Below are 16,673 nucleotides of genomic sequence, written 5' to 3'. Positions count from 1 at the left end.
AGTGAATTTCAAAGGTTTTTTTAAATGCTAATTCCTAACTATATAAGGCCTGAAACCTATGGTTTTTTCAGTGAATATATATATATATATATCTATCAACAAATTCATACATAAGATAAAATAAGAGAACTCTTTCAATGTGTGTGAGAGACCAAAACAAGTGAAAACATAAGAATCTTCATAGCACTGTTAACTTGATTGAATCTATTTCATGAGAGTCTATCCATCCTTATATGATTAGGCTCGAATGTTCCTCGAATTTAACAGTGCAAAAAGGAGCCTTGATGCGTTTCGGTGGGCTAAGATATTATAAACCACCCTCTTAAGGACTTTTATTTCTAATATCTCTCTTAAGGTATGCACACTATCATAAATGCCTTTTGGTGCTACCCTTTCATCAAGGTCGATACATTTTGTATATTTTTCCATTGTAAAAATGTTGTGTTTTTCGAGATAACGATTTCTCATGCTTTGATGATAGGTATGTGGTCAATGACAAGTTCTAGACAGTAACAGATTGTTTTCTATTGGCCATAACCACATGGGACATGATAATCTTCTGAATGTGGTAAACTTCACACAAGAGGTTAATCAATCCTCCGTTTTATAAAAATAGGACAATAACTCCTTTAAAAATGTGGAGCGTAGACTTCTTTAAGGGTCAGGGTTATGGCCCACTGAATCAGCCCTTCGGCTCCGCTCCGCAATTGGAAGACCTGAGGAGAGCAGCATTCAGGCTTAATCTTGAAGGAATGTGAAGCGGCTTGTTTTACCAGAATGTTACCTTTTTAGAATTAATCAAATGAAAGGAGAATCACACAATAGTTATAAAATATGTATTATATATAAAATATATAACTCTCTCTAATATCCTCTACGTGAGGATACAACACAAAGCACACAATACTTTAGCAAAGAAACAGTTATAAGTAGCACAATATACAGTGGGCTCCAGGGGGAGATTAAACCATATACTAAAAAAGTGGGATAAGAACCACAACTGGAGTCAAGACCGTGTCTAGAAAACGTAGAATCGCTGGGACCCCAAGGAACCACACAAGGTGAGTAGAAAGGGACCCTACGAAGGGCGGGTGCAATGTGCTAACACGACCCCAGGATTTCGTACAATCATATGGGGCAGTCACAGTTATAATTTTAAAGTTAATGACCCATCTGGGTGGACTTCGAGGAAACCCTTTGGAATTTAGGAGGTTGGAGAGCCACCCCACCCGTGGATACCTGAGTACCTGATACCTGAGTACCCGAGTTACCTATTCAAGAGGAGCCGGTGCATAGGTCTGGAGTGGTGTCGAAAACCACTGTCGTTGTCAATGGAGGGCTTCAAAGAAGAGTTGCAGCCGGGAAGGATGAAAGTGTCCGTTGAAATCCAAAGGTGGATTTGTGATGGAAGGAACCTGAAAGCAGAGGGGACCCACTTCAGGGTGACCAGGGGCTCGGTAGTCTAATGCCCACCGATGTCAGGTGCGAAGAAAGGATGCCTGACACTTCAGCTAAGAGGTCCAGGAAACGTGAAGAATGATCAGTGGCAGGATGCGAGCTGTCCCACGAAGGATGTTGAGTGCTGAGGAGTCAGTGTCCGGCTGGAGCACCAACAAGCCTTGGCAACAGCAACCCATGCAGGAAGGTCAAGCAGGTTACGGTGTGGACCAGCAAGGTCCAGGAGACTCCCCAAGCAATGGGGAGTCGGGGCACATCAGGAGCAACCAGAACGCCCAATAGAAATCAAGATGACCCTCAAAAGGACCCGCAGGTCAATTGATGGTGTGAGGAGCCTGGAATTCTTTGGTGAAAATACTGCTCAGGGTCAAGACTACACAAAGTCTAATGCACAAGCTCGGGAATTGCCAACAAGCATATGCACTTGCAAAAGTACTCAGTGCACAGGGGTTCGGGTTATGCGGTTCCCTATAAATGACACTGGCCTCAAACTCGGTGAGAGGGCAGCTAGACCTCAAGGAACTTCGGAACCCACCTCCTGGGTTGCTTCAGTCCACAGGAGCTCAGGATCAGCAGACCGGTCAGATGAGTCACGGTGCCTGCGAATGCAGGGGAGTGACTCCTTCACCCCAAGGAAGATTCTTCGGTTGTCCTTAGTGCTCCACAGGTCCTGCACAATTTGACTTAATTGAGTCAAAAGAACGGCAAGCACACCAATAAGAGAAAAAAAAAAGAAAAAAAATATATATATACATATATGCATACATCCAACAAGAGTTGTACTCAATGTAAAGAGCCACACCACAGGAGGTAAGTATTCTGGCGTTTATTCAGGGTAAAGCAGCAGCTTCTACAGGCAGGGCAAAGTCCTTACATCATAGATTTCCTGACGCGTTTCGTGCTCTTCCTCGTACTTGTATAGAACGAAACAAATGCCAATACTGTTCTCTTTACTCTTATTCTTATTTCTCAATACATGCAAATTAAACAACAGGTAGATTCACAACTTGTTGGACAGAATTAATCTATTTTTTTATTCTTTACTTCAGATTCATTGTTTGGTTAAATTTCACCAAATTTATATTTCAAACATCTATACGACAAATAATAAAATTGTTTGCATTTTCATAAAACACCCTCTACGTATTCATATTGATTCCATACTCGCAATAGTTTCATACATCTAACATTCAGTCTCACACATACACAACCCCCACAAAATATTTACTCTCGAATCTTCATTTACAATATTTACAAAACACCATAGACCATTAATATATCAAATTTTTCAGAATTTGGAGCGCTTTTTAAAGAAGAGTTTTAGTGATCTTATGGCTCGACAAATATGGTCTGCGCATTTCGAGCTCTTAATCAGTTTGGAGTTCTCATCAAGACCGAAGCTGTGATAAAAAGAGAGAGCAAAAAGCCTTTCTTTAGTACTTAATCTTCCTTGTCCCAATATCAAATAGGCTCTACCACTTCTCGCTACAACCTCTTACCTCCAATGAAAAGAGCTTTGTGTAGATAATTTCGACACTGTACACTCTAATGAGAAGATAACAAATATGCCAGTAATCACCTCTGTCATATCAGAGTACACAGTCTCACTCATAGCAGTTTTTATCGGATTTACTTGCTTTGAGCAGTCCACAAGCATACATTCTTTTTTTATGTGACTGGACCCTACAGAGAAAAATGAATAAGAAAAGCGCGGTTTGGTTTTGGGCTGGACTTAGATGTATATACAGTTTTGGCGATTTGCCTGTTAAAAATAATGCTTACTTGTATCAATGGCCCGCACAGTGTAGAGGGCTGAAAGATACTGGCACTCAATGGCAGCCTGCGGGGATCAAGACAAAGGAGGATTCGATTAGTCCCCGTTTCGGGCCTGTTTGGGTTTATGTTTGAATTTTTGTAGCGCGTTTGATGCCTTTTGTCTTACCTTTCTGTGGCGAACTCGAGACGGTAAACATATTCAACCGGCTATTCTCGTTGCAGCGAGATGTTGACAGTGCGGACATTGGCAGTGTTCATATGCGCGCGCTACTACCTGGTCTAAAAGGATTTATGGGAATTGTGGTTTGAAGCGTCAAGGGGATTCTATGATTTCAGTGGCCGCCATCTTAGAACGATGAATGAACAACGAGTCAGTGTTGGTTTCAAAAGATGTTCCTGTCCTTTGTTCTTGTTTTATCGAGAGAGCAAAAACATTAGTGGAAATTATGGTCTACAGAGAGACTGTTAACGCGTTGCAATTATTTTTGTTGGTATAAGGGACTTGACTGTATGTTCACTCTAAGGGGCCCCCCAGAATTCGTTTGGAATCCTTTTTTTTTTTTTTTACGAACCTTTATTTGTAGCAAATTAGAGTACAGGGATGGGCCTACAACCCTCTCGGCCGGCCACTAGTAAAGTCAAAACATTGCAAGCGATAAGCATTGTGGCGACAATTCAAAGCACAGGATAATACAGTAACAGTACAGAATTCGGATGCGGCATGGCAGCTCGAGTAAGGATATGAAAGGTTCATTTTACTAATAAGGAACTAAAAGAGGCGTCACGCAGTCACACTCAGTCCCACGATGGAGTACAAATCAGGATAAATGAAACAGTAGTTACACAAGGGGGGGGTCCCCAGGAGATAAAATATACATAACAGGAGAAGCAAAGGCACAGCCCCAGCATACAACGGGTCAAAAACCCCACCCCTCAGGCCCATACACACCGCAAGAGAGACAGGCAACGACGACAACTGAGAAAAAAGAAAAACTAAAGGGCCATAGAAACGAACACAAACATACGCCCCGCCCGCAACCCCCCACCCTGCTGATTTATTTGATTTTAGCAATATCAGGAAAATACGAACAAAGCGCTACTAAGGATAATTGCCCACGCCACGTTAGGCTGGGCCGGAATTATAACCAGCTAGAAGGTATGATTTTACCTTGATGTTATACGTACAGTGTTAAGATTTGAATGAGGAAAATATCTAGAGATGTAATACTCTGTTTCAATTTGATTTATTTAGGCACACAGGTCGCTTACTACTTGTCATCAGGTAAGCCTGAGTATAGACTTACTCAGCGCCAAATAAATAGAGCAGAACCCCCGTTGATTGGGACGTTTGGCATTTAGGCTGCACAAATCCGGCACAACGAGGCACATCATTATTCACCCATTGGTTTAAGGAATACTGGGGTGAGCACTTATGATAGCAGTATAATTATACCGGCACGAGATATCTGATAATCACCATCACGAACTGTGAGGTAGTCCGCTACTGTACCAGACGCTGAAATGTGAAATTGATCTACCTATGGGAGTGGCACTTGCAATCCCACCTCCTGTACCCCTCCATATGCATGTATGGACATTATTTGACGTTACCTAAAGGATTGTTGTAATCTCACAGCATGGATTTACGCTTAAATAGAATGACTAATTGCAACTGTTTACATACGAGATAGTGTATCTCGCAACTCCAATATATTTTCATATTGTATCTTTTTTTCCCAGCCCTGAGGAAGTCGTGGGTGTCCGCCCAGACGACGAAACACGTGTTGGCTGGACTGAGGGAAAAGTTGTTGAAATTAAATGAATTATATTTTCTGTCATATTGTGCCTCTATGTTGAATTTGGAGATAACTATATAAGTGTACTTAATAATTCATGTTGGTGTGATAGGTTTCCTTGGAGTTTTTATCTTTTTTTGTTTATTGGTGGGTTAGGATGACAACCCATGCCTAAGCACCCAACAACCTAGATACTGACCATAGGAATATCTGCCTGTATTCTGTAAAGCGCCCTTTCCACCAAGACAAGTCATCTGTACACAAATCTCACCCGCAGAAGGTCATGGCCTACCCCCCAGCCGCGTGCCTGTCGCCCTAATGGAACCCGAAATATAGATAGAGAAGGAGGAAAACAAAAAGAGTAAAGAGAAATGGAGGAGGACCCTCAGTACGCCGCTCGGCCCCGCCCTTCACCCCAACACTACGAAAATCCCAAAGAGGAGACAATACCACAAGGAAGATCAATAGAGCCTGGGCACAGGAACAATGAAATAGCAATCACATACATCCACCACACCGCCTGTCAGTAATAAAGCAAATAAATGGCTGGCTACCTCAGCCCTGACCCTGTCTGATAAGAATACTGCCTGAAGTTCTATCAATAAGCAATGGGGCGCACAATCTCGAAGGTCCAAACAGGATAGTTGGGCCCGGACGGAACAAGGCCATAAAAAAACATAATAGTTCAAAGCGACCCAAAGACGGACAGTAAAGATAAGGCAACCACAACGCCGGTCCCATGAACTTCCAAAAGCTGGCACAAAAGAACTGCATCCAGGAGAAGAAAGTCAAACAGTCCGGCCATGGCCGCGAAGCCCCGGGCCAGTCCAAGAAGGAAAACGGCGCTCCACTCCCAGCCGCCGGTCAAACATGTGTCCCAAGGATACAGTCATACAGGCGATCAAGACGGCCAGCACGGGCAAAGAAGTCTGGGCATCAAGCGGCCCGAAGAGCCTCCGAGGAACCAAACCCTTCCCCACAGAGGCGGCAGCAAGGTCATCGGCCGACTCCCGGAGTAATACCATAGTCGACACAGATAGCGAAACAGCAATGGCATCCAGTCCTGTACCCAGGACTCGGGCGTAGCAATCAACAGTCTCCTGCAAAGCTGTTAAGGCAGCCAACACGTCACGGGGTGTGAGCTCCGTCGTGCGATGTGGGCATCCCTGTCCCATCTCTGTAACAGCCGCCCGGCCCGGATGTGAGCCGCGAAGAAAGGCACCAGCCGCCATCTTGAGCCGATCGGCGCCGGTCCCCTGCACAGATCCAGGGAGCGGGCCGCACCGTGAGGATACCGCAGGATGCATCTCCAGGGCAAACACATTGTGGGGCAGGGTCCAGAAAGGAGAGCCACCAGAAGGCTAAAAGTCCCGACGGGCCCCGGGAGTCACCCACCTGTATCAGAGCGAGCTCCGGTTATGCCAGGGCAACAAACGTTTGGGAGGGGGCAGAAGCGGAGCGTCCCCCTCGATCCCACGTCGCCACTCTGCCCCACGAGGGTCCACGGCGATCAGTTCGGGCCGTCACCGCTGGCAGCGGTCGTTCATAACATCGGCCCCCACCGGCGAGGCTCCACTCCACCCTCGACGGCCGTCAATACTGTGGCCGTCGTAATCAACGCCCCGGTCCCACCAGCACACGGGCCGCAAAGCAGACGGGGAGATTTCCCAGGATCGGCGGCACGTAGTCGCTCCGGAGGCAGACGGTAGGTGCTCGCTTTCTTTCCGTAGGCAAAGGATGGCACTGTGAGTCAGGATAATCGGCAGGATAGGCGTGTGGGGCGAGAGGGCTCGTGGAGCCGAGCGACTATGCGGCCATTTCAGATGGCTGCTTGGCTCCTCCCCCTCGTTTGGAATCTTAATCTTTTTGGGGGGCATGGCTTATAAAGAGTGTGTTGTCAAGTGACATCTCTTCAGTTTAATTTCTAAATCTCTGTAAGCTCATTCAGACCATTGACCGCAGAGTTAAATTTCACAATGAGCATCGCTTCCCTTCTTGACAGCTTCGCATCAAGGTCTCCACCTCTGATGTCGTGTTCAATTTTCGAAATCACTGTCCACTTTAAGTCTGTTTCAGTGTGATTGTTCAAACGCCAATGGTTCACCAAGGGAGCTGTTTGCACATTTTTAGGTCTCGCCTGTCGATGCGCATGCGCATCGAGCAAGGCGAGAGTATTGCGAGTTATCCACTCTTTATCTGCACTGCAAGGAATCGTGGCGATTCCTTGCAGTGCCCGTGACTTTTAAGGTCAATGCGCATGCGCATTAAGCTTATGCGCATGCGCATTGACCTTAAAAGTCACGGGCGCGTGCATGTCCGTCTTCCCGCCGTCTCGCATTTCCCCTGTCGCACTTCTCCTCCCCCCTCCCCTCTCTTCCCTCCAGCTTGTTTTTTGTTTATTTGACCCGCTCCGCCCCCTCCCCTTCCCGCCGTGTCGCATTTCTCCTCCCCCCTCCCCTCTCTTCCCTCCGGCTTTTTTTTTGTTTATTTTACCCGCCGTGTCGCCGTGTCTCCGATCCTTTCGCTCTCCTCCCCCCTCCCCTCTCTTCCCTCCGGCTTCTTTTTTGTTTATTTTTTCTCCTTAAAACGGGCACCAGGAATAATTTAATTAATCTGTCATATGGATGGGTTTGATTTTTGTTACAGAAGCAGGGGTTTGCCAAAAATTAGCCAGTTATTTACTTTCACCTAGCATCATAAAATTCACGCGTTTTTCAAACAGTCAACGTTTTCCTCCCACACTTACCTGTATGGTGGAATATTTTCTCGCAGCTGGCTGTGTTGTTTTGTCATCTTTTTTTTTTTTTTCAATTAAACCGTATACACGTCATGCTTCCTATATTTTTTTTTTGCCACTTTGAAAATGAGGTCATTCCGATGCGCTTGAGCGACATGAGTGACAAATTAGTGTACTCGCGCACAAAAAAACGCATGTTTGCGACACCCCAAAAAAATCTCCTGCAACATTTTTAAAATGCAGGAAAGTGTTTTTGCGTTGAGAAAAATAGCTTGGGCAATATTAATAGTTTCGGTAAAGTACACGTTTTCCGGCGAACGCTTAAACGCACAGAACTTTTTATCTTTTTACCTATTTAAGACTTTTTGCCAAAACGCCACAAGCTTCCCAAAATAACGCACCCCTAGCCCGTGGCATCAGTCGAGGCGGAGAGTGAAATAGCAACTTGTGTTTTGGAAGAGGTGTAAACTGGCTTGTTTACAGTGTGCTGTGTATGTAACATGTTTGGACAACGCACTGTAGAAAACAACAATTGGCAATCCAAATTCTATATCACAATACATGTTACATATATCCAGACATAACGGCCAATCTACACAGGTCTTTAAATAGCCAAATCACAGACCACCAGACTTGCATCAGCGCTAACAAAGCACGTTGGTCTATAGAGGCCAGGACCTTTCATTCAAACAGAAATGCAGCTGCAACACTTGAAATATGCGAAATGACTCACGAGTCCCTTCAAAATACGGGTTTCATCATCATAAGTAGAACCCCTCGAATCACTACTCGGATTTACCATGGGCAGAGCCACTAGGATTATGCGGCAATGCAGGACTGAATCCAGCAGCGTGGTTATATACCTAATGTGCAAGAAGGTAAAATGTTGTGACATTTTGCAGCACATTCTCTGGCAGTATTATTTTGATCTAAGTTAGAACATGTTTTCTTTTTTTAGTTACCAATAATATGTTACGTTATGTGGCAAGTGTGGTCAATCCAAACCTACCATCTCACACGGTGCCCCAGTGTGTCACATGATTTCTGCTCCCTTCGCACAGTCACTGGGTGAGAAACAGAGAATATTCAGTTGCAGAGAAAACCCTCACTCACCCTCACCCACCCTCACCCTCACCCACCCTCACCCTCACCCACCCTCACCCACCCTCACTCACCCTCACTCACCCTCACTCACCCTCACTCACTCTCACTCACCCTCACCCTCACTCACCCTCACTCACCCTCACCCACCCTCACCCACCCTCACCCTCACTCACCCTCACTCACCCTCACCCTCACCCACCCTCACCCTCACCCTCACCCACCCTCACCCTCACTCACTCTCACCCTCACCCTCACTCACCCTCACTCACCCTCACTCACCCTCACTCTCACTCACCCTCACTCTCACTCACCCTCACTCTCACTCACCCTCACTCACCCACCCTCACTCACCCTCACCCTCACTCACCTTCACCCTCACTCACCCTCAACCCCTCACCCTCAACCCCTCACCCTCCCTCACCCTCACCCACCCTCACCCACCCTCACCCTCCCTCACCCTCCCTCACTCACCCTCACTCACCCTCACCCTCCCTCACCCTCCCTCACTCACCCTCACTCACCCTCACTCACCCTCACTCACCCTCACCCACCCTCACCCACCCTCACCCTCACTCACCCTCACTCACCCTCACTCTCACTCACCCTCACCCACCCTCACCCTCACTCACCCTCACTCACCCTCACTCTCACTCACTCTCACTCTCACTCACCCTCACTCTCACTCACCCTCACTCTCTCTCACTCTCACTCACCCTCACTCTCACTCACCCTCACTCACTCACCCACCCTCACTCACCCTCACTCTCACTCACCCTCACTCACCCTCACTCTCACTCACCCTCACTCTCACTCACCCTCACTCTCACTCACTCTCACTCACCCTCACCCACCCTCACCCTCACCCACCCTCACCCTCACCCACCCTCACCCTCACCCACCCTCACCCTCACTCACCCTCACCCACCCTCACTCTCACTCACCCTCACTCTCACTCACCCTCACTCACTCACCCACCCTCACTCACCCTCACCCTCACTCACCTTCACCCTCACTCACCCTCAACCCCTCACCCTCAACCCCTCACCCTCAACCCCTCACCCTCACCCACCCTCACCCTCCCTCACCCTCACTCACTCTCACTCACCCTCACTCACCCTCACCCTCCCTCACTCACCCTCACTCACCCTCACTCACCCTCACTCACCCTCACTCTCCCTCACTCTCCCTCACTCTCCCTCACTCTCCCTCACTCACCCTCACTCACCCTCACTCACCCTCACTCACCCTCACTCTCACTCACCCTCACTCTCTCACCCTCACCCTCACTCTCCCTCACTCACCCTCACTCACCCTCACTCACCCTCACTCTCACTCACTCTCACTCACCCTCACTCTCACTCACCCTCACTCTCACTCACCCTCACTCTCACTCTCACTCACCCTCACCCTCACTCTCACTCACCCTCACCCTCACTCACCCTCAACGCCTCACCCTCACCCGCACTCACCCTCATTCTCACTCACCTTCACTCACCCTTAATACCTCACCAACACTCACCCTCAATGCCTCGCCCTCTCTCACCCTCAGCCTCACTCACTCTTACTCACCCTCACCCACCATCACGCTCATCCTCACTCACCCTCACTTACCCTCACTAACCCTCAGTCACACTCAGTCACCCTCAGTCACCCTCACTCAACCCCTCACCCTCACTCACACTCACTCAACCTCTCACTCAACACCTCACTCTCACTCACCCTCAACACCTCACTCACCCTCAATTTCACTCACCCTCAATTTCACTCACCCTCAATTTCACTCACCCTCACTCATCCTCAACACTTCCCCCACCCTCACTAGCCCTCAACACCTCACACACACACCCTCAACACTTCTCCTTCAACTCCTCACTCACCCTCACTCTCACTCAACACTTCAACACCTCAGCCTCAGCCTCACCCTCAACACCTCACTCACCCACAACACCTCATTCTCACTCACCCACACTCACCCTCATCCTCACTCACCCTCACTCACCCTCACCCTCACTCACCCTCACTCACCCTCACTCACCCTCACTCACCCTCACTCACCCTCACACAGTGCAATAGTTCTCAGACCATTTCAGTTAGAGCTTTTAGAAATGTTTATGGCTTTTTTTATTTGTAATACTTTCGCATTGGCTACAGGAAACAAAAATGCTAAACATTTACAAAAAAACCCATAAACAATTCTAAAAGCACTAACTCTAATGGTGCGAGACCTATTGCATTTCCAATGCTTGTTTTTAGTTCTCGACTTATGCTGTGGAATTCTTGTTCGAACTTCTTGATTTGTCTTTCCGATGTATAACATGTTGCATGGACATTTTATTCCATATATAACATACTGAGACTTACAATTAGTAAATGTTTGATGTTTCCAAAAGATGCTGTTGTGTTTAAAAACAGACCCTTCTTCTGTGGTTGCGCAGCAAATGCAAGTTCCACATTTGTGGTGACCTTGTATCGGTGGGAGACCAATTAAGGTTCTCATTGTAATCTGTTCCTTTTGGGGGAGTGCCGCCCATATTAGTTGATTTGCTATAACTGCGGTCTTTCCTAAATGCGAACAATGGGACACTGTTCAAGGTATCATGAAGATTTTTCACCAGATGCCATTTGCGATTGATGACTTTTTTTAACATGTTGAAATTTGGGCAATATGTTGATACGAACACAATTCTGTCTAGTTCTTTTTTGGTTCTCTTTTCCAGAAGGCATTCTCGTGGTGTCCACCATGCTTTTTTCATTGATCTCTTTAATAATTTTTTTGGATACCCACGTAGCAATGCATTTTCAGTTAGTTTCATTGCATGCATTTGATATTCGTCCTTATACTGGCAATTACGGCGTATTCGGGGGTATTGTCCGTAGGGTAAATTTTCTTTCAGACTCCGAGGATGATTGCTCGGAAAATGCAGTGACTTGTTGCGATCAGTTGGTTTCTTAAAAAGAGTTGTCACTAGGCCATCTCATCTGAGGGTTATTCCTCTACATCTAGAAACAGCATTTTTCTTTTTGAGTGACTTAGGCTGAATTGAATTGCTTGTGTTCTATTGTTCAGCCATTCGAGGAATTTCAATAGATCCCCCTCGCTTCTAGTCCATACAAAGAATATGTCCTCTATGTCTACCTCTCTACCTCTACCTCTACCTCTATACCTCTCTACATGTGCACACATATGCATAAGTATATAAATATATATAGCAAGATTCGCATCCAGTTAAGCACGAGAAGGGACACTGCGGGTCAGTTTCTGGTAAGTTTATTTTAAAGTGGCATGACGCGTTTCGGATTATCTTCCTTCTTCAGATGCCACTCCTCTCTATGCAGGTGCAGTCAGTGGTCCTATCTTTATGGTGAGTACTTCTCCCCCATTGGATGGTGTATCGACGGACCACATGAACCAGCATCCCTCTGGGTGGAATGCATGGTAGCTACCTGGATTCAGATGAATGTCTTTGAGCAAATAAACTGTGCATCTGCTGCCCAACGCCTTCTGCAGCCTTCGTATCGGGCAGAGTCCAGGATGCATATATATATGTATATATGTATGTATGTATATATATATATATATATATATATATATATATATATATATATATATATATATATGTGCATATGCATTTATATATATGTATACGCGTGTGTGTGTGTGTGTGTGTGTGTGTGTGTGTATATATATATATATATATATATATATATATCTGCATATCTATATAAATACATGCATATATATGCATACATCCAACAAGTGTTGTACTCAATGTAAAGAGCCACACCACTGGAGGTAAGTATTCTGACGTTTATTCAGGGTAAAGCAGCAGCTTCTACAGGCAGGGCAAAGTCCTTACATCATAGATTTCCCGACGCCTTTCGTGCTCTTCCTCGCACTTAGTCATGGGCTGGAGTGTAAATGAATCTTCAAGCTTTAATATCGGCACCTGGAGTCCTCGTGACGCTCGCCTCAGTGGTCCTCAGTGGGCGTGGTCGCTGAAACGGCCTTCTGGTCTTGGAAGTGCCAAAAATATTACCTCAGTGAGCAGCTTGAATGAATACAAAAGTGTCACTTTAAAATACCCCAGTGGGCTGAAGGCAGAATGTCCCGCACTTGAGAAGCTGCATCTCACTGCTTTTTCCCAGCCGCTCCTGCTCCTAAGTGCCAGCGTCAGTTGGCGCCAGCACAGACTGCTTACACGGCGGGGCTCTAAATGCGGCAGGACAAACCTCTAAAATACCCAACAAGAGTTGTCCTCAATGTAAAGAGCCATACTACAGGAGGTAAGTGTTCTGGCGTTTATTCAGGGTAAAGCAGCAGCTTCTACAGGCAGGGCAAAGCCCTTACATCATAGATCTCCTGACGCGTTTAATGCTCTTTCTCACACTTAGTCATGGGCTGGTGTGCATGTGCATATGCATGTTATGTACATGAAAGTTTGAAAAACACTAATAAAAGCAAAGCTAAAAAACCACCTAATTACAAACAGAATTGCTTTAACTTAAATGAGGGGAGACCTATTGCATTTCCAATGCTTGTTGTTATAACTCAACTGCCTAATTAATGCTAATATTTAGAAAGGGAGGGATATATAGGTCTGTACTTAAAAATAAGCCTGTACCCATCCTTCTGTATGAGGAGTATACTGTCCTTTTAGCAAGAACCACAAATGGACTTTCGATACTTTTAGATGTCAGAACCTGGAAGCTAATCACTCAAAATCGTTTATTATGGTTTAGGCACCATATCATTGGAAAACTCATCTGTCTATCAAATGAAAACAACTAGAAAGGGTAGATCAGTTTCTTTATTGGGGTGTAACCTTCGATCACTCAAACACCTAGACCACTACTGGGAATGTATAAAAATAAATGTATTCCAGTATTAACTTTTGGAGTTGGGCTGTGAGGTTATAGTAACGTCTCCAATTTACAGGTGGAGGAAAATAGGGTATCAAGACCAATCTTGGGTATCCCTATGTGCAGCCCACATTATGCTGTCCATCAAGAGGTGGGTCTGGACAATGTTGAGGACCATATAAAATTGACACCATTGTCTTTGTGGGCATGCCTCCTTCAAGAAAGAAATTGTGAAGCCTGGCTGTTGTGTGACCTTGGAAACAATATATCTAGGCTTCAGTACAATAAGTCTACCTCTGTTTCTTTAAGCAGACCTTCTATTTTTCATGATCCGTTTAAGTTGAGTAAAGGGGACAAAGGCTTGGCCATTAATATTTGTTTCGCTGCAAGAGTGATCGAAAGGGAAGAATTGGGGCCCTTAAAACCCTCCCTATAATATTATGTCCTTGTTCAAACATTGACAGGTCAAGAGCGCTACTTGGACTTGGTACCCAATTCTTGGGAGAGGTCGCTTTTGGCCTGGTTTTTGCTGCACTCTATTAGATGCCAAATGTGCTTCCCACTAGAGCAATACAATATGGCAGGAACTTGTAGTTGCTCTTGCGATGAAACTTCTGCACAGACTTTGCTGCACTTATTTTTTTGTGTGTAAATTTTATCACCCGAAGTCTTGAAAATTTTGAATTCCATTCTTTAGGAAGATTCAACTGAGAAGGTGCAAACCAGAGTTAACGTTTCAGCAGTTACTGAATTTCCCAAAGGTGTGCATAAGTGTGGGGCTTAAAAAAAAAAAAATCTTTCAGGCATCATGATACCCTAACGTTTTAAGGCCCGAAGGGTGATTCTCTTTTCCCTTCTTTTTCTATTTTATAATATAATATATCTGTGGAATTGTAGTTCTGAGAATTTTAGCCTGAGACTATAAGATTATACTTACCTAAAAAATGTTAATACTATTCTTATGTATTTTTAGGTTGTGTTTGGAAGGATTGTTATTGATGTTCATTGATTAAATATCATTATTATTGTTAAATGATCGAATACGATGATTTGATTTGAATGGTAGCTAGATAGATTGTTTATTGAAAAGGATGGATAGTGTTGATTAGCAATTAAATGGCCTGTCACCCGTGCCAGGAGGGATGGTTCATGAAGATTTGTGTGGTTTATCTTTGGTTTGTGGTGTTTACTTGTGTAATGGGATGGATTTTTTAATGAGTTTAGTATATAGGGATAGGAAGCTGATGCAGTGCTTGACAGCCTTAAAGATATCTCTGCTTTTGTTGCTGCTTCTAAGATTATTTTGAGGCAGTAGTCCTCTTTGGCTATACTAATGTTGTTTATGCTTGCTTTGCATGCTGCATTGCTTGGAATTTGTTTGGATTTTTTTTATGTAGTGTTAATGGATGCATGGTGGGTTAGAGGATTTTGGAGTAGTGAAAGCATGGTTATCTGCTAAAGAGAATAATTTTGTATTTAGTGTGTGTGTGTGTAATCTGTGCGGGAGTCAAGAGTCTGCGGCCTGTCGATAACTTAATTATTGGCTGTTGTGCATTTGTAGGGAGGCAAGTGTTCAGCCATTCTGAATGAGATAGCATGGCTGTCAGTGCTCACACTGAGACCTGGATGCTGCCTGCTTCACTTTTGATTGTTTCTGTCTGTGGTGCCAGACCTGGCTACATGCGTCTGCTATACAGAGAGTTTACACAAAATAACCTTCACTTTTCGAGTCCATGTGCTTCATCTGACATGTCTTGAGCATGTAAGTCTCACATGTCCTCTTTCTTTTTCTGTCTGCCAGATGATCCAGGCAGTGATGCGGTAGCCTGGGAGGCCAAGGCACACCGTTTGCAGGCTCAGCTGGAGGCTGCTATGGACGAAATTGAGAACATTAAGGCTGTCGCGACCATCAGTGAAAGCACCAAGCAAGAAGCAATCGATGATGTGAAACAACAGTACCAGGAGGAAGTTGCTTCAATGCAGGCCATCATGAAGGGTGAGAATCCATGGGGGTCACTGAGACCCATTTGGGAGGACAGACTATACCAGGGGTCATGCAGGCCATCATGGAGGATGAGAACGCTCAATAGATTCAAGGGAAGGTCACCAGGGCCACTGAAGAGTTGTTCATCATTAGGGGGTTGTACCAAACCTGGTCTTCAACCATGCTTGCCTTGAATGACACAGTCTTGGACATTTGTATACCTGATCATAGCTCTTTACTTTTTATATTGTGTCAGAACCATTGTTGCATATCTAACTAGAAAAACAATTTCATTCACTGGACTTGAATAGAAATAGATCTAATATTTCTTTACCCCAACTATATTTTTACTAGTAAAGGAGTAATCCAATGGACACTCCTCATGCAGATTATTTTTGTGAAGCCTTTCTAGCTGCCTGATCAGAAGCAAACAATTCACCAGTACCAGGTGAAGCTTTATGGCTCCAGTCGTGGAACTGCGCAACTCCATATCTTTTGCCTACTCATCACATATGTGGGATCTAGTGCCACCAAGATTTTTATAATTTTGTTCTACTTTTTTCTATCACTAATTGTTTTTACTAGGCCCATGCCTCCTCTTAAGTCTACGTGTATTCAGCCTTGTGGGAAATGTGGCCAACAGATGCTGGTTTACTGACCCACACCCTGAGTACTTGGGATTCCTTGAAAATAGCTGAAAAAAGCACGTGCTAGCTTTGTGACTGAATGCATCCTAATGCAATTAGAGAGACATAGGCCAAACTGTATTGGGTTTCAAGTGGAGACACAGAACCCCATTGAAAAGTGCTTTGCTGGAAAGAAGGATATTGCACAAAAGTCACAGGAAACATATGAAATTGTCATCATCTTCATTTTGAGAGTAGGACGAGTAATGAAGAAAGAAGCCCCAACAGTGTTCTTCTAATTGATTTCTAGTCTTGAAAAGCTTCTGGTAAGA

At 45.1% G+C, this 16,673-nt stretch overlaps 1 protein-coding gene across 4 annotated transcripts in view; it reads left to right on the top strand.

Moving 5' to 3' along the window:
• The window catches only part of RABEP2 (rabaptin, RAB GTPase binding effector protein 2), a 418,606-nt gene that overhangs the window by 59,625 nt on the left and 342,308 nt on the right, over window positions 1-16,673 (top strand). For 3 of the 4 annotated variants that reach the window (XM_078652310.1, XM_078652312.1, XM_078652311.1), the window contains exon 2: window positions 15,533-15,727. The exons of the other annotated variant lie outside the window; for it this stretch is intronic. In XM_078652310.1, coding sequence (XP_078508436.1) covers window positions 15,533-15,727 — 195 coding nt within the window. The remainder of the gene's footprint in view (window positions 1-15,532; window positions 15,728-16,673) is intronic. 4 annotated transcript variants of the gene reach the window in all.

The sequence above is a fragment of the Lissotriton helveticus genome, chromosome 7 (assembly GCF_964261635.1).
Source record: "Lissotriton helveticus chromosome 7, aLisHel1.1, whole genome shotgun sequence".
Classification (NCBI taxonomy): domain Eukaryota; kingdom Metazoa; phylum Chordata; class Amphibia; order Caudata; family Salamandridae; genus Lissotriton; species Lissotriton helveticus.
The sequence above is the reverse complement of the archived record's forward strand: the minus strand, read 5'-3'. Positions and strand labels throughout refer to the sequence as shown.